This window comes from Podarcis pityusensis (genome assembly GCF_964106645.2).
Source record: "Podarcis pityusensis genome assembly, chromosome: 8".
In the NCBI taxonomy this organism is placed as follows: domain Eukaryota; kingdom Metazoa; phylum Chordata; class Lepidosauria; order Squamata; family Lacertidae; genus Podarcis; species Podarcis pityusensis.
The window spans coordinates 77619047-77644791 of NC_138033.1; the positions used below are offsets into that span (position 1 = coordinate 77619047).

At 49.3% G+C, this 25745-nt stretch overlaps 1 protein-coding gene across 1 annotated transcript; it reads left to right on the top strand.

Annotated features, from left to right (window-relative positions):
• Positions 1-3904: 3904 nt before the first annotated feature.
• On the top strand, positions 3905-13225 carry KLHDC7A (kelch domain containing 7A). The gene is made up of 2 exons (XM_081017934.1): positions 3905-6685; positions 12753-13225. Exon 1 carries the CDS (start codon positions 4042-4044, stop codon positions 6655-6657), a length of 2616 nt encoding a protein of 871 aa, XP_080874060.1. The 5' UTR covers positions 3905-4041; the 3' UTR covers positions 6658-6685; positions 12753-13225.
• The last annotated feature ends 12520 nt before the right edge of the window (positions 13226-25745 follow it).

The following is a 25745-nucleotide window of genomic DNA, read 5'->3' on the forward strand; positions in this document are numbered from 1 at the left end:
CGGCCAGTAAAGCGAGATGAGCGCCGCAACCCCAGAGTCGTCCGCAACTGGACTTGACGGTCAGGGGTACCTTTACCTTTATGATAGACATCTGGTTGACTACTGTGAGAACAGGTTGCTGGACTAGATGGGCAATTGGCCAGATCCCACAGGACTCGTCTCTCCTCCACACTTTATCCTCCCAACAGTCCTGCCAGGTAGACCCCGGCATTGAATGAGCCAGACCATGGAGATGCCATTCCAGAACGAACCGAGCGCCAAGAGCCTTGAGAGCTTTCCCAGCCCTGAAGTGATCCCAGAGTTGAAGGAAGTTTCTTTTTCCAACTCGGAACTTTCTCTGACTCGAGCGCCGACCGCTTTGACCTTAGCAGCCGCAGTTGCTCACGGCATCTCCTCGGAGGCTGCAGCTACAAGATACAGAGTGCGTACATCCCCCTCCTCACAATTCTTTGTGGGGCAGGATTAAAATAAATACACCCACCTCTAGTGCTTTGCGCACAGGATCCTATGGGGAAATCTAAAAGGGAATGTGCATGTTTGCTTGCGGTTTTATCAAAACCCGTTTGCCTAGCTACCGTGCAGAGTGTAAGATTACAGTAAACACTTCTGCCAGCCCCCAGCCGCCACATTGTGCATGCCCCGTGGTGAGCAGGAGTTTTGTTTCAGATTGAGGTTGAATCCTGACAAGACAGAAGTACTGTTTTGGGGGGACAGGGGGTGGGCAGGTGTGGGGGACTCCCTGGTCCTGAATGGGGTAACTGTGCCCCTGAGGGAAAGCCCACTGGGCTGATCTAGAGAAAAGGTGGAGAGATTGATGGAAGTTGCAGAATTAGCAAGTTTAACTAGTAAAAACAGAGGACTAAATGAAACAGTTTTCATGGAGGAAAGGGGAAATGTTTGTAGATTCTTTTTTTTTAAAGTTGTAAATGTGTTAGCCCGCTAGCAGGTTTGGAGTAAGTTCAGCAGTAAAAGTTATTTCAATAATAAAGCTGAGGGGGAAAAGGTATAGATTATTTATAATATGTAGCAGGACAAGATAAATCAGGAGAAAACCAGGGAAAGGTGGGGGGGGGAGTTGACTTTTTAAAGTGAATGTATATTGGTAAATGTTTGGTCGATTGTATTTTATTTGTGAAATTTTAGAAATAAAAATTTAAAAAAATTAGAGGGTGGAGAGGCTCTCCTTTAATCTCGCTGCTGTTAATGAAGCAGCACTGAGGGACTGATGATCTCTAGGAGGAATTTTTTCCTCTGGGAGGGGAGCCAGGGTCTCCTAACCCCCTGGACAAACTACATCCCCCAGGATGCCTTAAGGAGGAAGCCACAACTGGTCAAAGTATTATGGTGCTGTTTCAGATTCAGGCCATTGGCCCGTCTAGCTGAGATTTAAGAGTCTCATGCTATACCAACTGAGCTACTCCCCTGAGCATTTTATGCCCTGGCTGGTAGTCTTTCCCAGAGCAATTGTTGTATGGAAATCTGGGGTTGGCCTTTACAGCACAACTCCCCAAGCGGATCGGGGTCCCCTAAGTCCATTATCAGTCAGTGAAGAATGAGTAGAGGCAAGGACCCGTAGAAGGAAAGCAAGGAAGATCTTTATTTTTCTGTTGCCACAGAGTATCCCCGCTCTGCAAGGAGGCGAGGACCCAGCAGAAAGGTGTGTGGCAGCTTTTAAAGGCTTTAGATATTGCCCAAACCCTGACACCAACAAACCTGTTGTTGTTGTTGTTGTTGTTGTTGTTGTTGTTGTTGTTGTTGTTTATCCCCTGCCTTTTTCCATGACAGGACGCAAGGCAACTTACAGATAAAAACAAGAAGTGCTAAAAACATAGAAAGGACAATCATTTTTAAAAAAATAAGCATTAATGGAATTAAAACCATATACATATTTCTAAAAGTGAAAATCTGGGCACAAAAGTTTTTGCAAAATCTCAAACAAACAAAAAAATGAAGTTTTTGAGATGTTTTTTAGGAAATTCGCCAAAAAAAATCAACACTTCCAACATGGGTTGCCATATGCCTGGGTTTCCCCAGACCAGACATTTCCCCAGAAATCCCGTCCGCCTGATAAATCCCGGATATGCCTGAGAAATTCTGGACATATGGCAGCGCTAATATATAAAATCCTTGTAAAGCATGCAAATGATTACGATAAAAAAATCACAGTCTGGTGTGAGCGGCAACTTTCATGAACTGCAGCCTTCCAGGGACTTTGACCTCTTTGACAGAGTTCAGGAATAGTAGGGCCTGGAGTTTCAGATGGCCTTGTCTGTGAATCTCGAGGCTTGTGAGGAGAAAGTGAAAGAAGAGTCCCGGTTCAATGACCTAAAAGCCTTTGAACAGGGGTGGGGAAACATTTTCAGCCTGGAAGGTGGACTCAGCCCCTCCCTCTACCCCCCGCCCCCCACTTGTTCAAGCTTTCAGCAGAAACAATGTTAAGTGGAGCAACTGATACATCTCTTGTCTTGCAACAGTAGCATACAATCCGGCCTGGAAATATGCCCAGGGTTTTCCACAAACGCACATGTGTCTCTCCATCTAAGCAAGCAAGAGGCATTATCCCAATTCAGGGCCTCATCCTAGCCAGGCAAAAGCTCTTGAGCCATGTGCAACATTGTGTCCCTATTTTCCCATGACAGTCCCAGATTTGCAGAAGCCGTCCCAGTTTCTGACTTGATCCCAAAATGTCCAGTTTTTCCTTGTAAAGGTAAAGGACCCCTGACAGTTAAACCCAGTCGCAAACAACTCTGGGGTCGTGGCACTCATCTCGCTTTACTGGCCGAGGGAGCCGACGTTTGTCCGCAGACAGTTTTTCCGGGTCATGTGGCCAGCATGACTTAGCCGCTTCTGGTGAAACCAGAGCAGCGCACGGAAACGCCATTTACCTTCCCACCGGAGCGGTACCTGTTGACCTACACTTTGATGTGCTTTTGAACTGCTAGGTTGGCAGGAGCTGGGACCGAGCAATGGGAGCTCACCCCGTCGCAGGGATTCGAACCTCCAACCTTCCGATCGGCAAACCCTAGTCTCAGTGGTTTAGACCACAGCACCACCCACTTAGGGCATCCCTATTTTCATCAGAGAAATATCAGAGGGTATGGAGTTATGCGACCCCCCAAGCCAAGGAGATAAGGAACTATACAACTCTTAAAAGACATCTCAAAGCAGCCCTGTATCACATTCCGTGATAGCTCAGTTGGTTAGTGCACGGCACTGATAATGCCAAGGTTGCAGGTTTGATCCCTGTATGGGACAGCTGCCTCTTCCTACAATGCAGGGGATTGGACTAGATGATCCTTAGGGTCCCTTCCAACTCTATGATTCTATGAAATCAGAAACCAGGATGGCTTCTGCAAATCCAGGACCATCCCCGAAAAATAGAGACACTCGGAGGGTCTGGAGGCAGAGCATAGCCATGGTGCTAAGCAGCCTTCAAGACCCCTCTCCTCCATGATTTGATCCAATACTCTTTTAAAGCAGGTCATCCCTTTTTCCTGCTGGAGTGAGTTCCTTAGTTTAACAATGCGCCGCCTGAAAAAATGTTCATTAGCCGAGTTCTAAAAGTGAGCACTGAAGGAGAAAACCATAATCAGTGACCAGCTCCTATCAGCTCAGGGAAATCTATTTTTACAGGCACCTGTTCATTTTCTCTTCCTACTTCCTCATAGCTTTCCAAAGTTTCCTCTCTTGTTTACAGAAGCTTGGTAAACTAAACCCCCATTTGGGAGACTCTGTCTTGTCTGCTTGCTTTGTTTTCCACTTAATACACACAAACACACACACACATCCCGTGTCACCTGTGTCCGGCCCGGCCCACCTTGTTCAAATATGCAAACCTCCTATGGTAAGCAGACACCTGGCATACAGAGAGGGAGGGAGGGAGGGAGACCAGCCAGGGAGCCTGCGGTGTTCTCTACCTGTCGACAGGTAAAAGTCACCTTCCTGGGAGTCAGGCCTTGGCCGCTTTGAGCCAGCCCCTGCTCAAGAAATAATTAACTTCGGATTTCTCGCATTCCTGAGCACCCAGCGTGGTATGGAAGGATGACCCCCGGTGTCCAGGTAAGCGGAGAGCAGACCTCAGATATGCAGCTGGCTGCTAGGGTGGCCCTCTCGGCCGCCGCCTTCCTCCTACTGACTTTGGCGTATAGATATTACAAGTCTCGAGTGCCCTGCGGCAGCCAGCAAGGAGCCAGCGGGGAGAGAGGCAAGGGCAGCGAAGACGCAGAGGGGACGGAGAGCATGGTCTGCTGCAGGGAGGAAGAACTGCCCCCTGGACTGAGGCACCGGTGGGTCAACAGCAAGGGTGAGAAGCCGAACCACAGGGCAGGGGGTAACCCGCCGCTTCGGGCACCTGGGCCTGCAGTCTTTGGGGAATCTAGAGGGCAAAATACACCTGCCTGCAGAGAGCCGGATGGGGAAAAAGAGGTAAAGAAACAGGAGAAGGAGAGGATGAGTCACCTGGGAAGTGGGCTGCCCCCAGACAGAAAATGCTCTGTGGCAGAAGAGGAGAAGGGAGGGGAGACTTCTGGTGCTGTCCTCAGCAACGGAAACAGTGCTGCAGTCACAGAGACTGCAACGGAGTCAGAGGGCAGGTTGCCTTCTCTGGGTTTGCTCTCCCCAGAAGGCAGCTTCTGCAGTTTGAACGGCAGCCACAAGGATGTCAGCTCTGCAGAAGATGGACTTTGCCTGGCTGCTCAGGAGAAGGGATCTGGACATGCAGCACTTCACCCTGCAGATGAGAATGGCTCCACTTTAGGAGGAGGGAGAAGTGATCCACCTGGAGAAGAGGAGAGGCAGCATTTAGCCCCGACCCAAGAGGAGCAGGAGAGGACCCGTCCATCGTTCCATGCCACTTCTGACATGGGCCTGAAGATGAACCATAGCCATGCTGGGTCACACACCACGTACATGTTCTCCTCTGTGGCCCAAGTTCAGGTGGAGGAGAGCCTTGTTAAAGAGCGGAAGATCCAGGAGAACAGTAATGGGCAACCAGGGGTCCCTGGGACCAGCCTGAGAGGCAAAGTCTATGATTACTACGTTCAGTCCATCTCCCAGTCAGTCCTGAAGGAAATGCCTTCCTGCACCAGCCTGGGTACCCAACCATTTTCTCAGCTACCTGTGATCAACATCCCTGATGCTTCTGATGAGCGGTTGGGTCAGGAATCAGCCCAGTCCTCAGCAGCAGAAGATGACCCTGAGGATGTTCCATCTCCTGGTGCTCTTCCTCATCTTATCCAGGATGAGACAAAGCCCCGGCAACCTGGGAGCCAGGATGAGGCTGCTGTCCAAGAAAAGAGGTCCAAGAAACCTCCAGGACCTGGAGCTGGCAGCTTCAGCCGGAAAGACAGCCTCCATCAAATCACAGACAACCCAGAGCTTCAGGTCCCTATGGAAGGGTTTGGCTGTCTGGCTTCTGGGCTGTCAGGACTGGACACGCCACCTCTCAGCCCCCTCTGTTCCAGCTCCGTTTCTTCACTGGTCGGGTCCATGCAGAGTCTCCAAAGCGACACGAGTGAGGAACCCACAGTGGAGCTGGTGGCTGGCGCCAAGTTCTTCCACATCCCGCTCAGCTCAGAGTCCTCCATCGACATCCACCTGGACTTGGGGAACTGCTACGAGGTCTTGTGTACGGCCAAGAAGCAGAAGCTGGAGACGCTTCGGGAAGCGGCCTACAAGGTCATGAGCGACAACTACCTCCAGGTGCTCAGGACCCATGCAATCTACAGCCGCCTCAATGGCATGGAGAGGGACCTGATCCTGCAGCGGAGGATGCGGGGGAGGAAGTACGTGACTGTGGCGGACGTCAGCTCTCAGGGCGAGAACCAGCATGCAAGCAGGCTCTGCTACTACGACGACCAAAAGGATACCTGGCACCTGTTGACTCACGTGCCTCTGGAAGTCGTCTCCAAGGGTTGTGCCATGTGCAGCATGTTCAATTACCTCTTTGTGGCGGCTGGCTGCGAAGGACGGGGGAGGCACCAGAAGCCGTCCAACCGGGTTTTTTGCTACAACCCTTTGACCAACATCTGGCGCGAAATCTGCCCACTGAACCAAGCCAGGCCACACTGCAAGTTGGTTGCCTTGGATGGCTACCTGTACGCCATTGGCGGGGAGTGCCTCTACACCGTCGAGCGCTACGACCCACGCCTGGACCGCTGGACCTTCGCCGCCCCGCTGCCCAACGATACCTTCGCCGTGGCCCACACCGCCACGGCGTGCGATGGAGAGATCTACGTCACAGGGGGCACTCTGCGCTACATGCTGCTGAGATACGTTGGGCAGACGGATACGTGGAAGTTCAGCCTCACCAGTGGAAACAAAGACCGGACAACAGAGATGGTGACCGTCAATGGGTTCATCTACCGCTTTGACCTGAACCGGAGTATGGGCATCAGTGTCTACCGCTGTGGTGCCAGGGCCAAGCTTTGGTATGAGTGTGCCACCCACCCCATGCCCTTCCTGACCAGCTTCCAGTGTGCCGTCGTCGAGAACCTGGTCTATTGCATCGGCCGGCAGTTCAACATCCGCTTCCTGGCCGATTATGTCTCGCCGCGGTTCGGGACCAAGGAGTTACAAACTTTCCCTTCCCCAAGAGGGACCCTTTCGCCTGTGACTCTTGTGCTGCCGGACAGGGAAGTGGTACAGACGAGGGTTTGAGGACACCGATGGCGGGAACCATGAGGAGGTGAAGCTGCTTGATTCCACAGGCCTTGCCGCTGCACGTACACACACACACACACACACACACACACACACAGCCCACTAGCCAATTTCCACAAATCTGTCAAGGGAGATGGAGCTACAAGCGGGTTGGCAGGATCTGTTTATTTTAAGGCACTTAAATCCTTGTAAATTTGCATGCAAATTAAACGCAGCCTTTGGGGTCTTGGACGGTCGCCAATACAGGCCTAGTTAGTGCGAATGTAGGCAAATGCCGCAGAGCCGGGGCACCACAATCCTGCTTCACACCATCATTATCTGTGATACAAGGGAGGCTTAACCCTATGGCTAACTCAACTCCCTTCCTCCCTGCTCTCAGCTCTCAAAGTCATCTTCTGATTTTGTTTATGAATGTATAGCAATCTGGGGGCAGTGAGTGAGGGGAGAGAGAGAGAGATGCAAGGATATAAGGAGAGCCCTGCGGGATAAGACCAAAGGTTCACCCCACCCATATTGATGTGTTTCAGGGCGCTGTGCCAAAAGGGTCTTCCGTGCTCTGATTTTAACCGTCCTCTGTCAATCACCAATTAACCACGCGGCGGATCGTTGAACTGTGGAACTTGCTCCCGCAGGAGGCAGGCATGACCTCCAACCCGGGTGGCTTTTAAAAAAGGATTAGACAAATTCATGGAAGAGGAGAGGGCTTTCGATGACTGCTAGTCATGATGGCTCGGCTTTGCCTCCACAGTTCAAGGCAGCAATGCTTCTGGATCGCAGATGCTGGGACCACAGGAGGGGAAGGCACTGTTCTGCTTGAATCCTGCTTGCGGGTTTTCCACAGGCATCTGGTTGGCCACAGGATGCTGGACTAGAATGGCCACTGGCCTGATCCAGCAGCCTCATAATACACTACAGTGGTACCTTGCTTCTCAAAGTTAATCCGTTCCGGAAGTCCAATCTAAAACCAAAGCATTCCATAACCAAGGCGCGCTTTCCCATAGAAAGTACAGTGGTACCTCTGCTTATGAACACGATTCGTTTCGGGATGCCATTCGCACCCCAAAAAGTCCATAAGTAGAGCACCGCTACTGTTTGTGCGCAAAGCGCAATAGAGCGCTTCTGTGCATGCACAAAGTGCACAAATCGCTTCTGTGCACGCGCACGGGTGAACCCAGAAGTAAACACTTCTGGGTTTGCCGTGTTCGTAACCTGAAAAGCCGCAATGTGAAGCAAACGTAACACGAGGTATAACTGTAATGCAAAATAGATTAATCCATTCCAGACTTTTAAAAACAACTGCTAAAACAGCAATTTAACATGAATTTTACTATCTAATGAAACCATTGATCCATAAAAAGAAAGCAATAATCAATGTACTGTACTATAAAATAAATAAGACAGTATTTATTAATTTATAGTACAGTATTTATACTGTACTATAAAATAAATAAGACAGTACTATAAAATAAATAAGACAGATGATAAAAAAAAATTTTTTTTTTCTTACCTGCACTGGTGATAGTCATTGTTTGGCTTTTATGTGACTGTGGAAATGGATCAATCAATCAATCAATCAGTAGCTGAACTGGGTCCCACACAGACACAAAAACAAATGAACCAAAAAGGCCTCAAAAACAAAACCACAAAATAAATAGCAAAAACAAAAGCGTCAAACTTAATCCGATCCAGAAGTCTGCTTGACTCCGAAATGTTCGAAAACCAAGGCGCAGCTTCTGATTGGTGCAGGCGCCCCAGAAACAATAGCCGAATGCCACATTGGACGTTCGGCTTCCGAAAAAGTTTGAAAACCAGAACACTTGCTTCCGGAGTTTGAGAACCAAGGCGTTTGAGAACCAAGCTGCCGCTGTGTTGTGTTCTGAAAGGCCATTCGCAGCCCGAAAGGAACTGCCAAACAATTCCATGCATGCCTGATCTTTCCAGCTCCAGTGGTGGGGCTATAGAAACCACAGGAGGGAAGAGGGCTGTTGCACTCGGATCCTGCCTGCTGGTATCCCACAGGCAACAACAAGAACATGCCACTGCGAGAACAGGTTGCTGGGCTACATTAGCCTGATTCAGCAGAGTCTCCTTATGCTCTTAATGAAAAAAGGGAACTGCATTAGAAAGCTAGCAAAAGGCTGGGGGGGGGGGATTTGGTGAAATTCTCATGGGTGGAATGCAGAGGTTTTGTGGCACTTCCAGGAGGGCAACCCAGTTAGATGGGTGACATATTATTATTATTATTATTATTATTATTATTATTATTATTATGGCTCTAGTGCTCAGGTTGAGTGTTCCCCATTGCAGCATCAGGCTGGCCGTTGTAAAAACAGGATGCAGTATGGGTCATTGGCTGCAGTGGCATGTGGTCAGTGGACTGGGGGGGCCTAGGCTAGTCCCCTAAATGTTCCCCTGGTGCCTTCTTCCCAAAGCCCAGGAATATGCTCCAAGAACCCTCCTGCATAGGAAGGGGGGGTGAGGGGCCGATTGCCCCAGGTGCCCTCACTGAGGGGGGTGACATTCAGCACGCCGCCCACCTGCGACTCCCAAACTGGTTTGCCGGCGGCATTCCCCCCTTCCTGCTTCGTTTTGACAGCTTGGGGGATGTTTGGGAGTTGTGGGCAGGCGGCGTGCTGAATGTCCACCGTGGGCAGCTCACTCTGCCCCCGGCTGCAGGGCGTGCACATCGCTCTGGGCACCCAAGCAGCTATCCCACGCCTGGGAGGGCACCCTCCGCGCCACGCCCCCCTCAGGAGCGTGCCCACCCTGGGCAGCGTGGGCATATGCTCCACCGCTGCTGCCACCTCCCCAAAGCCCATCTGGAGGCAGGAGGTGTCCAGCCTCCTGTCAGAGTCTGGGTAGAGATAAACAACTACCAGACATTTAGAAAACATCTGAAGGCAGCCCTGTTCAGGGAAGTTTTCAATGTGTGACATTTTGATGTATTTTTAATCTTTGTTGGAAGCCGCCCAGAGTGGCTGGGGAAACCCAGCCAGATGGGCGGGGTACAAATAATAAATTATTATTATTATTATTATCATTATCATGGTGGAGAGAGGGGCAGGCAGAAGGCTTTTGTGACACCTGGCTTAGGGAAGAAAGCACGATGCTCACAAGCACGACGTCCCACCCACCCAAGTACCCTCGCAAGCCAGCTCCTGCAGCCCTAACTGTTCCCCTATTAAAAATTTCACCGCACACCACTGCTTTTTGGCAGGCTCTTCTTATGTTCTTTTGCTAGTCTCCTCTTCTTCCACGAATTGATCTAATTCCATTTAAAGGCATTTAAGGCAGCAGCTGGGATGCGGGTCTAATCCACAGAGCCTAGGGCTTGCCGATCAGAAGGTCGGCGGTTTGAATCCCTGCGACGGGGTGAGCTCCCGTTGCTCGGTCCCTGCTCCTGCCAACCCAGCAGTTCAAAAGCACGTCAAAGTGCAAGTAGATAAATAGGTACCACTCTGGCAGGAAGGTAAACGGCGTTTTGTGCACTGCTCTGGTTCGCCAGAAGCAGCTTAGTCATGCTGGCCACATGACCCGGAAACTGTACGCCGGCTCCCTCGGCCAATAAAGCGAGATGAGCGCCGCAACCCCAGAGTCGTCCACGACTGGACCTAATGGTCAGGGGTCCCTTTACCTTTAAGGCAGCAGCTGTCCTCACGTCTCTTGGCAGGGAAAAATGTGATTCCAGTTTCACCTTTCAACGCAAAACCCACCTATTTCACACTTTCCAAAATGGTACAAGGACTGAAAACACTATCACCCCTTGAGAATTAACAGCTCTCCAAATTTTGCAATGCCATTCTCCAGCCAAGTCATGTGTGTGCAAGTGCGGGTGTGTGTTTCAATCATGCATCAAAATGCATCTGTTAGTGACAATAACATGTAGAAATGCAGGGCTTTGCCAGAATGGGTATGTTAGGCAAAATTGCATGCAAACATGTATGCATTAATAGAAATTCACAGTAAAATGCTATTGAATTTTCTGGAGGACTTAAATAATTAGAATAGTAATAGTCACAACAACAACAACAACAAATTAATGTGAAATTATATAGAACTGAACTTAAGATTGGAAAGAAAGGGGGAAATGTAGAGTTGTAAGGGGCCCCAGGTGGACATCTAGTCCAACCCCCTGCAATGCAAAGAACCTCTGACAGATGGAACATTGTACTTAATTGGATACAACCCTCTATGCCTAAGCAGTTATGGTGAGACTGAGCTTTCTGCTCTGGACCACTCTATGGGGAAGTTTTGGGGTTCCTGTGTGAGTACAGACATTCTGACATGCCCAGTGGAGGGGTCACTCCTCCCACAAACCCAGTACCAGAAATTAACATGAGCATCATCAGGGCAGGACTTGTGGGAAGCAGAAACCCAGGCTCCAGCCAGCAGGAAAAGCAAGAGGACTCCCAAATGCACCAGGGGGTGGGGGAAGCCAAGTAAGCCAACTCATTCACTTACCGTATTTTTTGCTCTATAAGACTCACCTTTTCCCTCCTAAAAAGTAAGGGGAAATGTGTGTGCGTCTTATGGAGCGAATGCAGACTGCGCAGCTATCCCAGAAGCCAGAACAGCAAGAGGGATTGCTGCTTTCGCTGCACAGCAATCCCTCTTGTTGTTCTGGCTTCTGAGATTCAGAATATTTTTTTCTTGTTTCCCCCCTCCAAAAACTGGGTGCGTCTTATGGTCTGGTGCGTCTTATAGAGCGAAAAGTACGGTAACTGACTATGGAGGGGTCTCTCCATAAGACCATTAAGTCCAGAGTCCAAAACTGCCATGATCACACCACTGGGATGAACTGAAGACTAGAGGTTCTCTGCCCATGTAATCATCATCATCATCATCATCATCATTTATTATTTATACCCTGCCCATCTGGCTGGGTTCCCCCAGCCACTCTGGGCGGCTTCCAACGGAATATTAAAATAAAATAGCCTATTAAACATTAAAAGCTTCCCTAAACAGGGCTGCCTTCAGATGTCTTCTAAAAGTTTGGTAGTTGTTGTTCTCTTTGACATCTGGTGTGAGGGCGTTCCACAGGGTGGGTGCCACTACCGAGAAGGCCCTCCTCCTGGTTCCCTGTAATCTCACCTCGTAGTGAGGGAACCACCAGAAGGCCCTTGGTGCTGGACCTCCGTGTCCGGGCTGAATGATGGGGGTGGAGAAGCTCCTTCAGGTATACTGGACCAAGGCCATTTAGGGCTTTAAAGGTCAGCACCAACACTTTGAATTGTGCTCAGAAACGTACTGGGAGCCAGAGTAGGTCTTTCAAGACCGGTGTTATGTGGTCTCGGCGGCCGCTCCCAGTCACCAGTCTAGCTGCCGCATTCTGGATTAGTTGTAGTTTCCGGATCACCTTCAAAGGTAGCCCCACATAGAGCGCATGTGCAGAGTGGTTTTATTTATTACATCTATGTTCCACTTTTTTCCTCCGAGGAGCTGAAGGTGGACACACAGTTCTCCCTTCCCTCATTTCATCCTCACAACAACCCTGTGAGGTAGGTTAAAGCTGAGAAATGGCGACTGGCCCAAGGTCACACGCAGTGTCCTTCATCATGGCTGAGTGGGAATTCGAACCCTGGTCTTACCAGGTCATAGTCCAACACTCTAACCCAGGGGTCAGCAACCTTTTTCAGCTGTGGGCTATCCCTCACACCTTGTGGGGGCCAGACTATATTTTTTTTTGGGGGGTGAACAAATTCCTATGCCCCACAAATAACCCAGAGATGCATTTTAAATAAAAGCACACATTCTACTCATGTAAAAACACGCTGATTTCTGGACCATCCACGGGTCAGATTTAGAAGGCAATTCGGCCGGATCCAGCCCCTGGGCCTTAGTTTGCCTACCCATGCTCTAACCATTATGCCACACTGCCTCTCATCTCATAATACTAGGTAGGTTAGGGTATCTGGGTCAGAGCAGATGGCATCCCTGCAACTGTTCTCCGCTGCACTTTCCCGTACAGATTAAAAGAGCTTTCTGATGACTTGGACATTGGGCTCAATTAATCAATGCTCATTGAATCAAAAATTATCTCATAAAGGCTTGGAACATTCTTTTAACTAAAGCTCTCTTTTCCTCATAAGTAGGACAAGATGCAAGCTTGATGAGGGACCAAAGCGGTCTCAACTCCACATCTCTGAGAGTTGCTCCCAGCCCCCAAAAGCCTTTCCTGCTTGTTCACAGATCAGTTTATGCCTCAGCACCAAGCAAGGATTTGCCCCATCTCATGAAACACAAACACACACACACACACACTTCACAGCCCTGCAGTGTTTGACCACATTCCATCACTGACAGTTTCCCCTCTCTAGCAGGTGGGAATGTGTGTGTGTGTGTGTGTGTGTGTGTGTGTGTATATATGTGTGTGTTTATGAGCATTCCATGACATCACAGAGACTCAGCCAATGGCGGCAGAAGCTGTGTGGACCTCAAATGGAGAGGGGCAGTAAACTCTGCAGACTTTTTAAATGCCTGTGTGTAATTAAATGGGCCTATATATATTTTCTCCGGGGCTTGAATATGCAGATAAAATAAAATAAACAGCAGTAACAACAAAGTAGCCTTTGAGATCTCTGCCACATGCTTTCATCAAGGTTTCTGCCGCATCCTCATATTTGCCCTTGGTTCTTCCATTACTGTAAGTGACTGAAATTGGATAATTAAGATACATAACCTGCCATAATCATTAATGCGCTTTACATCTCGGTGTCTCAGAATGCATTTTCGTCAAAGTGCCACCAATTACTCATCTGGAGTGCAGATTCCAAATGGCTGCGGTTTCATTCCTCCACTATAGGCACTTTTTTTGTTTTTTTAAAAAGCCATAGATGGCTCCAGGATGGTCACTGTTAGTTGTTTCCAGGATGGTTTATCTTAGTAAGATGGAATCTTAGAATTGCAGTGTTGGAAATTCCCCCAGCGGTCATCTAGTCCAACCCCTTGCAGTGCAGGACTCACAGCTAAGGCAATCCCAAATCTACTCTGCTGCCCTCAGGTGTGGTGAAGGATTCTGTCCCACTCAACTCCCCTGGGTTCAGGGAAGCCAAGGCCTCTCCCTACAAATAAATCTGGGTCCTGATTTGGATCTGGATCCATTTGGTGAATCCCATTGTACTAGTAAACAACAAAAGATAAGAAAAGATAAGATTCCAGGTGTCTGATCTGACATCACCCCCACCCCACCCCTGATTTACCTTCAAGGCTGCAAGATTTTAAGCAGCGCTTTTTAATCTTGGCTCTGCAGATGTTGGACTACGATTCCCATCATCCACTGCCATTGGCTACACTTCCTGTGGATGATGGGGATTGTAGTCCAGCAACGTGTGGGGAGCCCAGGTTGAAGAACCAGGAACCTACAAGAGTGTCGATTGCAGGAGGCTGTGACTCCACTCACCACGATCACGCAAGAGCTAGATAACATCCTAATGAAATCCCCCATCGCTTGAATCTTATAGCTATATATAGATAAAGTGTGTGTGTGAGAGAGAGAGACAAACATGCTCAAACAAGTTTAAACAAGAATAAATAGCGAAATCATACAATGAGCACCGCCAAGCTAAGTGAGTTGCTCCCATTAAAATGTCAAGCCAATTACGGCAGGAACATCAAAACGGCCCCTGCAGTGCCCAGATGAACGCGTCACGTTTGGGGAGAGATTTCCACTTCAATAATGCAAATAATTGTAATTCACAGGCAGCCTGCCTGTCAAAGACTGGGCCAATTTGTTGCAGTAAAGGCAGGCCCAAGATGGGGCAGGATTGCTCCTGACGATTGATTCCCACGTCCCGTTTTTGCCATCATTTGCCAAAGACAGCAAAGCATGTTACCAGTCCTGCAGAGGATCCCTGGAACCCAGAACCCACAAAAAGACTTACTGCAGGTTGGCCATCTTTAAGTGTCAAACTAGCGTGGATCAAACTGGTGTAGGGAACCTTTTCTGATGGGAGAGGCAGATCCTTTTCTCCCAACCGCTGGAGTGCTGAATCGGACAAGAGAACATAAGAAGAGTCTCCTGGATTAGGCCACTGGACCTAATTTAATCCAGCATCTTGGTCTCACATTGAAAACCAGAAGCCCCAGTGGGAAAGCCACCAGCAGTATTTCACTCTCCCTTCCTGTAGTTTCCAGGAACTGGCCCTCTGCCTGCTTCCCTGTAATCTCACGTCTCGCAGTGAGTGAACTGCCAGAAGGCCCTCGGAGCTGGACCTCAATGTCAGGGCTGAACGATGGGGGTGGAGACGCTCCTTCAGGTATACTGGGCCGAGACTGTTTAAGGCTTTAAATTTAGTGCATGCTCAGTTGTGGTCTTGCACTCACTCAGCTGGCTCGGTGGCCCCAGGCCCCCTCCATGCTCATGGCTCCCATGGTTCGAATGCCACCCCCCTAGAACAGTGGCATAGCGGGGGAAGTGGGACTGCTGCCGTGGCAGTAAATTTGGGAGTGGTGCAAAATGTCAAAAGAAAAATAAACCAAAATCAAGTGGCATAACAATTTCATGAAAATAATAATAATAATAATAATAATAATAATAATAATAATAATAGAACAGCCACTGCCACTGTCCCCTCCCCAGGGACGCTGGCATCCCATGCTACACCACTGCCCTAGAGAACGCACAGCCAGAGCCTTCCGTCATGGAAGGTGCCAGCCAGCACCTTGTGTGCGCGATGAGGTCGGGGCTAATGAAAAGATGCTATCGGGGAGGCTGGCCCGCCGCCAGCCAAACATAATTAGCGGTATTTGCAGACGACGACCCTCCTCGGAGGGAGAAGTGGGGGGAGACAGCGGAGCGGGGAGGGAACATGCCCCCCTTGCGATGCCTTTGGAACAAGTCCTGGTATTTGGACGGCGTCCAAGGCAGAGTAACAGCCCAGCGAATGACTATTTAATTAAAATCTGCCCGGCGTCAGAACAGGGAGCGAATAAGCGTGGGGGTAAAAATATGCGCGGGGTCTGGCGGGCTGCGCATTGCTTTTTATGCAATGGCTGCTGGCCTGCCAGTTCAGGAGAAAGAGAGAGAGAGACCAGTGGCACATGATTCACCAGCTATCATTACAGAGAGAGCATGTGTGTGCGAGGGAGACTGTTTGCGCTTTCTCTCCTCGATCCTATTTCACCTCTCTTTCCCCACAAGGTTTATAGCAACGCCGTACTTTAAGGCTTGCCAATGTCAGGAACACAATCAGCCAGGCCATTAAAACCCAGCCTGGGCCCAACGTTTATTTATCGTTTGGTCCAAAGACTCTAGACCGAGAGAGGTCATTTTTTATTCTGCATTTTGCATTATTCCCCCACCCTGCCTCGCTCCATCCTAGCTTTGGAATCAAGGTCATTTTTAAAAAATACCTCAGAAGGTCAAAAGAAACAAAAGATGTGTTCTTTTCGAATGGAAAAGGTTGGGTTTTCATTCAAGGTTTTTAGGGGCACGGGGGCACAGTCCAAGAGCCCTGCAGACTGTGGACTGGCGCTGTGCATCTGCTTGTCTGTACATTTGGTTCTTCTTTTGGTCCTTTGTTTGAGGGGCAGTGCAAGCTGGAGTCTGCAGCAAAATGTTGCAGGGCATCTCCAGCAACTGAAAATGGTGCTGTTTAGGCCTCCAGCCAGTCTGAAAATTCCTTGTATTTTGACACTGCCATTCCCAAAAAAATGAACCATACATAGGGTCACCAACTGACGAGAATGAAGGGCCCAGCCTGTGCCCTTAGCAGCAACTTGGGCCACATCTGCACCATGTATGCAAATCGTTATCATTATTATTATTAGTGGTGCTACCATCATCATATAGGGACGCAGGTGGCACTGTGGGTTAAAACACAGAGCCTAGGACTTGCAGATCAGAAGGTCGGCGGTTCGAATCCCCGTGACAGGGTGAGCTCCCATTGCTCGGTCCCTGCTCCTGCCCACCTAGCAGTTCGAAAGCACGTCAAAGTGCAAGTAGATAAATAGGTACCTTTCCGGCGGGAAGGCAAACGGCATTTCCGTGTACTGCTCTGGTTTGCCAGAAGCTGCTTAGTCATGCTGGCCACATGGCCCGGAAGCTGTACGCCGGCTCCCTCAGCCAATAAAGCGAGATGAGCGCCGCAACCCCAGAGTCGGTCACACCTGGACCTAATGGTCAGGGGTCCCTTTACCTTTTATCTTCATCATCATCATCATCATCATCATGAACAGCATTTATATCCCACCTTTTCCTCCAAGGAGCTCAAGGTGGAGTACAGTGGTACCTCAGGTTACATACGCTTCTGGTTACATACGCTTCAGGTTACAGACTCCGCTAACCCAGAAATAGTGCTTCAGGTTAAGAACTTTGCTGGAGGATAAGAACAGAAATCAGGCTCTGGCGGCATGACAGCAGCAGGAGGCCCCATTAGCTAAAGTGGTGCTTCAGGTTAAGAACAGTTTCAGGTTAAGAACAGACCTCCGGAACGAATTAAGTACTTAACCCGAGGTACACTGTAAATGGTTGTCTCCCTCCTCAACAACCCTGTGAGGTAGGTCAGTTTGACAGGCAGTGACTGGCTCCCAAGGGCACCCAGTGAGCTCCATGTGGGGCATTTGAACCCTGGTCTCCCAAGTCCAACACTGTAAACACTGTAAGCAGCCCATTTCTTTTCAAGCTGGTTATTAGTGACCTTAGGAAGAAGGAGAAGGAGAAGAGCCTTGCAAAATTAAGAACTGAATGCCTGAGCCTGCTTGTTTTCCTCTTCCCTCCTCTTCCCATTTTCCTTTTGTGTGATGTCTTTCGAGATTGTGAGACTGAGAGCTATTTTATTGACTATAATAATTACTAGAATTATGTAAGCCCCTTTTTAGAGCTGTTCGAGCTAGATAGCATTGTGCAAATGTTTCAAACGCACAAAATTAGATGCTGGGTTCATTTGGAGCAGACTTGGCCTTCAGCCTCAGGAGCTGGGGAGAAATCTGAGCATTGTTCCCATCTTGCCTCCCAGTGCCAGCAGTAATCCTCCGAGATCCCCGAGAACGGCGACAGAATTCGCCGCCTCAGCAGAAGCTCCCAGATTTTTACAGTTCAATCTTCTCCTGGCTGCTTAGATGAATAATCTTGTCATCTTTCTTGCTGTCACAAAGGAGCCTGGCTGAAATCCATTCCCCCTCTCATCTCGTCTCAGGCTCTCCCTCCACTCTCTGTTGTGGGTGAGTAGAATATAATGTTGGAGATTGTGCGAGTGTCTCTAGGACTCCCTGAAACTATGGTGCACGTTGGCCAAACACACCCAGCTATATTTAAAATACACTCTGAAACTCACCTACAGGTGGTACTTAGCACCACGGAAACTGGTGCTGATTCACTGTGTCGTGGTGAGTGGGCTTGCACGTTCCTATGACCCTTGTGAGCAAATAATAATAATAATAATAATTTATTTATATCCCGCCCTCCCCAGCCGAAGCCGGGCTCAGGGTGGCTAACAACAATAAAATAGTATAGTGGTGCCCCGCAAGACGAATGCCTCGCAAGACGAAAAACTCGCCAGACGAAAGGGTTTTTCGTTTTTTGAGCTGCTTCGCAAGACGATTTTCCCTACGGGCTTGCTTCGCAAGACGGAAACGTCTTGCAAGTTTGTTTTCTTTTTCTTAACACCGTTAATACAGTTGTGACTTGACTTCGAGGAGCAACTCATAGAACCTGGTGTGGTAGCCTTTTTTGAGGTTTTTAAAGACTTTGGTGATTTTTGAAGCTTTTCCAAAACTTTCCCGACACCGTGCTTCGCAAGCCGAAAAAAATCGCAAGACGACAAAACTCGCGGAACGAATTAATTTCGTCTTGCGAGGCACCACTGTACAACATTCTAAAATCATTTCATTATAAAATTAATTCAACTCAAATTGATGGCAACCGTTAGGCTAAAGTTCTGTGAAGATTGCCATAGGAGGGAGTCAGGCTGTGCCCTGACCAAAGGCCTGGTGGAACTGCTGCGTCTTGCAGGCCCTGCGGAAAGATGTCAAGTCCTGCAGGGCCCTAGTCTCTTGTGATGGAGCGTTCCACCAGATTGGAGCCACAGCCGAAAAAGCCCTGGCTCTAGTTGAGGCCAGCCTAACCTCTCTGTGGCCTGGGACCTTCAGGATGTTTTTATCTGAAGACCTTAAATTCCTCTGTGGGACATACCAGGAGAGGCGGACCCATAGGTACGAGGGTCCTAGGCCGTATAGCCATCAGGAATCTCATATTCCCAGCAGGGTCACCCAAGGCGGTAAGGTCAAAGGGAAGGAGCTAGACAAAGAATGATCCAAGAAGTCCTCAACGGCAGAACAGGTGGAAGATATCAAGCGGTATGCTACAACAGCTGGGAAGTCAGATAAAGGCTGCAGCAGATAAGAATCCATCGGAACAGAGCCTTACTGCGAAGACTGTGCGTTGGGCAGCGTGCACTGATCCACACACATAAAACAAATTCACGTCCAGGTGTCTTCCAAAACCCCATCCCAAACCCCAAAAGTCCCAAGGCGATCGGCAAATGGTAACGGGGGCAGGATCGTGAAATCTGGAAGCCCCTAGTCATGAACCGGCACATGGACAGTGGATACAGATTCAGTCGTTCTGACTCAAGGAACGAGGCAGTTGAGCAGCTCAGCAGCTGTATCCATGACTGAGCAGCCCTTTTTAGGATCCATTCTGCTCACCCCGAAAAGGGGGAGGGGCTAGGAAAGGTGCCCTAAAAATAGTCTGCCTCCCATTTTCCCTGACTGGATTACCACACCCAGTGGGGTCACCACCTAGCGGTCGTAAAAGACAATTGAACTTTGGAACATGTAATATACGGACTTTGTCGGATAACACAGATAACGAGAGTCCTGAATACAGAACTGCCATCATTGCAAGAGAGCAGTGACATTTTAACATCGATATTGCAGCGCTTCAAGAGACTCGAAGAGCAGGCGGGGGACAACTGAAGGAAGAAAAAGGAGGCTAGAACAGCCTTTACCAAAGGTGTCATGGGCTTTGGAGACACTCAAACTCAGGACACAAGGGAGAAACGTGCTAAGAGGAAGGCACACTTGGCAAATTCACACTGTGACCAACTCCCACCTGAAAACCAATGTCCCTACTGTGGAAGGATGTGTGGTTCCAGAATTGGCCTCCACAGTCACTTACGGACTTATTGTTAAAACCGTGTTTATGGAAGACAATCTTACTCGGCTACGAGTGATCACCAAAGAAGAAGACGCTCAAGAACCTCATCAAGATGTTGCAGAGGCTGTACCTCCACAGGTACATACCTCCACATGTGGTGAGAGTGCCCTAAAATCCAACCCTTCTGGACAGCAGTCCTACAAGAGATACGCAAAATAACTAAACAGGTATTAGAACTCACCCCAGAACTGGCCCTACTGAACATCTTCCAAGATCATAATGACCACTAACATTATGGAGAGCTTATAACCCACCTTCTCTCAGCAGCCAGAAACCTCATAGCCAGACACTGGAGAGACCTGTCAGAAGTAAATATGAACCAATGGTATCAAATTGTATGGGAAACAGCCTTACTGGAAAAGCTAACCAATAAACTGAAACTGATGAGGGGACAAATAGAAGAGGATGCCTTCACCCCAGTATGGCTCCCCTTTATCACATACAGTCATACCTTCGGTTGAAGTAGCTTCGGGTTGAGCGTTTTCAGGTTACGCTCTGCAGCGACCCGGAAGTAATGGAACATGTTACTTCCAGGTTTCGCCGCTCGCACATGCGCAGATGCTCAAAATTACGTCACACGCATGCGCAGAAGCGGCGAATCGTGACCTGCGCAGATGTGCAGATGCGAGTTGCGTTTGCTTCAGGATGCCAACGGGGCTCCAGAACGGATCCTGTTCACATCCAGAGGTACCACTGCACACAGCCCAATAAGATGACAACAAGAATCCACCGACAGCATACGAATCAATCTGGCTTACCTGACCCAACAAGCCCTCCCTGCCTCACAAAAACAAACCCCACTGCAGACAACCACAGGCAACCAACCACAGACAAGCTCCCCAAGACCTATCAATGCCAAGGAAAGGTAAGAAACAAACAGAAAGAGAACCTACCCAGTTGATGCTGATACAAAACCCCACATGTACACTATGTAAAAGAATGTAAGCCTCACCAGCGCCGGAGCATAGGCCTGCGCTGCCCACGGCGGGCACACTCCCGAGGGGGGCATGGCGTGGAGGGTGCTCTCCCAGGTGCAGGATAGCTGCTCGGGTGCATGGAACAGCACAGGTGCCCTGCAGCCAGGGGCACAGCGAGCCGCCGATGGCGGACATTCAGCACGCTGCCCGCCCGTGACTCCCAAGCCTCCCCCAGCTGTCAAAATGAAGGGGGAAGGGGGGAATGCCACCAGCAAAGCAGCGCAGCTCCCCCCGATGGCTCGGGGTAGGCTTGGGAGTCACAGGAGGGTGGCACGTCAAATGTCACCCACCTCAGCGAAGATACCTGGGACGCCCCGCCCCCACCTCACCCCCTTCCTCCGCCCCTGAGCCTCACCACCCCACCCCTCCTCTCCCCCAACCTTATACTGCACTCAACACTAATGTCTCACAACAAATATAACTGGTTTGTAAGAAAGACTGCACAACCTGAAAAAGAGACAAGGCATGTCCTTTTGTAAACCGAGAAAATCTTTAATAAAAATGTTTTTTTTTAAAAAAAAAAAAAAGAAGAAGAAGGGAGTTCCAAAGATGTTTAGGAGCAGCCACCACCAAGAAGGCCCTGCCCCACATCCCCACCAAGTGCACTTGTGAGGATGGCAGGACTGAGAAAAGTGCCTCCCCTGGAGATCTCAGAGCCCGGGCATGTTTGTATGAGAGAATATGGTCCTCCAGACAGCCTGGGCTTAAGCCATACAGGGCTTTATAGGTGATGACCAGCACTTTGGATTATATCCCAGAAACAGGCTGGTAGCCAGTGAAGCTGTTCTACAAAGGGAACGTACCCTCCAACATTTCTCCGAGGAAAATAGGGAAGTAATAATAATAATAATAATAATAATAATAATAATAATACCTGACCCATCTGACCGGGTCACCCCAGCCACTCTCGGCTGCTTCCAACATGTATAAAAACATAATAAAACATTAAGCTTTTAAAAACTTCCCCATACAGGGCTGCCTTCAGATGTCTTCTAAAGGTTGTACAGTTACTTATCTCCTTGGCTTGGGGGTCACACAACTCCATGCACTCCGATGGAAATAGGGACATCCTGCCATACCCTCCGACTTTTATCTAATGAAAATAGGGACGTCCTAAGGAAAAGCAAGACATTCCAGGATCAAATCAGAAACCAGGACAGCTTCTATAAATCCGGGATTGTCCATGGAAAATAGGAACATTTGGAGGGTCTGAGAGAATCGCCTGCTCCCTATAAGCAGCCCTGGTCAATAGCTCTTGGAGCCTGTTGACGTTTCTGATCCCCCTTGGCTGATCCTTTTCCATAAGCCTAGATGATCCCCTCAGCCCGCCGTGCTGAAATATAGATGAACAGGGAGAAAGGAGTTGCAGAGGCTGCCGCAACCAGGCTAATGGAAGCGGTTTGTCGCCTAAACGGGGCCTCCTTCATCATCCATCCAGTGGGACAAAGCAGCGCTCTTCCTTCTCCTCCCCCTTGCAACTGCAGGAACCCCTGAATTATCATTTAGGAACAGGAGCTACAGCAGCCATCAGCCGCTTAAATGAGCTCCCGTGAGACGGGTGGAAGGCGTTTTGATTTCCCTGCTCCACTCCCCAGCAGAAATAGCAGAGGCCAAGAAGAGGCTGCTCCTTGTGGCTGGCGGGAGTTAGGAGGGAGCCGTCAGACAGAGGGAAATGTGGGCCGCCCACAATGCTGGAGGGGGGGGTGGAATGGAGAGGAAGAATTACCTTGAAAGGTGGCAGACTCCCCTTGGTTGGAGGTATTTAAGCAGAAATTGAATGACCAGCTATCAGGGATTTTTGTGCTGTGATCCCTGCCTTGATGGGGGTTGGACTGGATGACCTTTGGAGATCCCTTCCGACTCAACATTTCTGATTCTTTATAGTGCATTTCTTGCAGCATTTCTTTTAAAAAAAAAAAATTATTCAAAATTAAAACAAAACATATTATCCAGAAACATCTCATCCTTATTTCCCCCCCATTTTTCCTCCCACCCCCCACCCTCCCACACAAAACTCACCCACCCCCACCCCCCAGCTTCCCTCAGTTCCAGTCTTCAATTTCTCTAAGAATGCTGTTTTCTGCATGTTACACAGTTGTATAGGTCCTCAAACTATTTAGCTGATTATCAGCAATAGAAAAGTTTGTGAATGTTTATTCAAAGCCAGCCAAGGAGTCCAGTTCGCTTTGTTGCGTCTTCAAATACTTTGTAAAGGGTTCCCATTCATCTTTAAAGTCACAGTTATCCTTGTCCCGTAGCTTATATGTCAATTTTGCCAGTTCTGCATAGTCCATCAATTTTTCTTGCCATGATTCTTTAGTTGGGGTTTCTTCAGTCTTCCATCCTTGTGCTACCAGAACTCTCGCGGCCGTTGTCACATACATGAAGATGTTTTTCAGCTTTTTTGGCAGATCTTTCCCTACAATCCCTAACAAAAAAGCTTCAGGTTTTTTAACAAATGTTAAATGGAACATTTTCTTCAATTCCTTGTATATCATTTCCCAATTTTTTTAATTACCTTACAATCCCACCACATACGATAAAATGTCCCTTCTTTTCCTTACACTTCCAACATATATTTGAACTAGTTTTGTACATTTTCCCTAACTGCCCGGATGTCGTGTACTACCCTTGCAGCATTTCTGACACTGGTGTGCTGACTCAGCAATCATTAAGGAAAGGATGGGAAAGGATGTGTGGATATCGAAGGAAAAGCTTCTAGAGCAAAGATGTGTCTGTTTGTGGCGCATGGCCTGTGTTTGCCCTTGGTCAGATGCTCCTCCCTTCAGAGACACATAGAGCACACTACAGACACTTTCCCCTCCTGAACTGAAAGCCAGACCTGGAGCACCAGACAAGACCAGGGTTCAAATCCACCCACTTGACTCTGACGCTCACTGGGTTATGTCAGGACAGTCACTGTCTCTCAGCCCAACCTACCACACAGGGTTGTTCTGATGATAAAAGCAGAGGAAAACTGTGTTTTCCTGTTTAGATCACCTTGACGCTTGGTGAGCCGGGGCTCATAGTTAAACCATAGGGATGTGGTTAGCGCTGTGGTCTAAACCACTGAGTCTCTTGGGCTTGCCGATCAGAAGGTTGGTGGTTCGAATCTGCACAACGGGGTCAGCTCTTGTTGCTCTGTCCCAGCTCCTGCCAAGCTAGCAGTTCAAAAGCACACCAGTGCAAGTAGATAAATAGGCACCGCTGCAGCGGGAAGGTAAACAGCGTTTCCATACGCTCTGGTTTACATCACGGTGTCCCGTTGCGCCAGAAGCTGTTTAGTCATGCTGGCCACATGACCCAGAAAGCTGTCTGTGGACAAATGCCGGCTCCCTCAGCCTGAAAGTGAGATGAGCGCAACCCCATAGTCGCCTTGGCTGGACGCTGTGGGTTAAACCACAGAGCCTAGGACTTGCTGATCAGAAGGTTGGCAATTTGAATCCCCGCGACGGGGTGAGCTCCCGTTGCTTGGTCCCTGATCCTGCCCACCTAGCAGTTCAAAAGCACATCAGAGTGCAAGTCAATAAATAGCTACCACTCCAACAGGAAGGTAAATGGCATTTCTGTGTGCTGCTCTGGTTCGTCAGAAGCGGCTTAGTCATGCTGGCCACATGACCCGGAAGCTGTATGCCAGCTCCCTCAGCCAATAAAGCAAGATGAGCGCTGCAACCCCAGAGTTGTCCGCAACTGGACCTAATGGTCAGGGGTCCCTTTACCTTTACCTTTTTTTAACCATAGTTAAGCCATAGAACTGTTTCCTACAGGAGAAAGTGAGACCACCAAACTGGTTGACTTTCAAAAGGGATTGGGCAAATTCACAGAGGAGGAAAAAGGTATTGATGGCCACTAGTCAGGATGGTTATGCTCTGCCTTCATGTTCAGAAGCAGCAAAGCTTCTGAACACCAGTTGCTGGAAGCCACAGGAGTGGGGAGAAGGCTCTTGTGCTTGGGGCCTGCTTGTGGGTTTCCCACAAGCCACTGCTTGGCCACTGTGAGAACAGGATGCTGGACTAGGCAGGCCACTGGCCTCATCCAACACCTCTCTGATTTTCTCAAGGACCCAGACATTTGCCCCAAGGAACCTCTTCTATCTGGGAGGGGGGTTGTTCAGATACAGCCCCCTCCTGAAGAAACACCTGTGGCTCTTCCATGAGCTGGTGGAAGCCTTCTCCTGTCTAACTCACCTTGGCACCTTGACATTGCAGGGGGATGGACTAGATGACCGCTGGTGACCCTTTGATCACTACAATTCTAGAACACTTCATCAGCTGGGGCTCCTGTAGCTGAATTGTTCTGAGAAAGACCTGAAAGAGCCTCTATGAGCGGGAGGGAGAGCGTGCTTGACAGCCCCGGAATATTTCTTTTCCAGGCCCAGCCGACGCTGTCAACCTTCAGTGCTCAGTCTGAGTCAGGCTGGAAACCCGGCCGTGGAAGATTAAAAGCATCACCTCGAGAGCTCGGGGGTTGTTATTTTCCATTACAAGCTCATTAGCCGCCTTGCCAAAAGGGCAAGGCTTCCAGGAACTGGCCTCTGGGTGGACATTTACCTGAGTGGCAGACCTCGCGCCAGGCCAAGCAGCTTCACGGGTGATTACCGCCCTTTCCGCAGCCATGAATCTTTGCTACAGCTTTCGGGGAGCCCCGGGGCTTTGGAAGCGACAGGGAAAGTGATGGTTGGGGGGGCACCAAGGCTCAGCTTGCGTGGACATGTGCTGGGGGACCACGCTGGCAAGGGCCCCTGGCTCTTCTTCTTCAGCATCCCACTCACCTCCTCCTGCACCTACCTCTTGCTCTTGCCCCAGGCAGTGGTGGTGTTGGGAATGTGGAATCCACATTGCCCACTGGACAGCAAAGGCTGGTCCATCAGAGCAAGTGGGGTATTGCCCCACCTCCATGGGCTTGCCCTCCACCACATCCCACCTGAGAATGCGAGAAAAGCCTGCTGGATC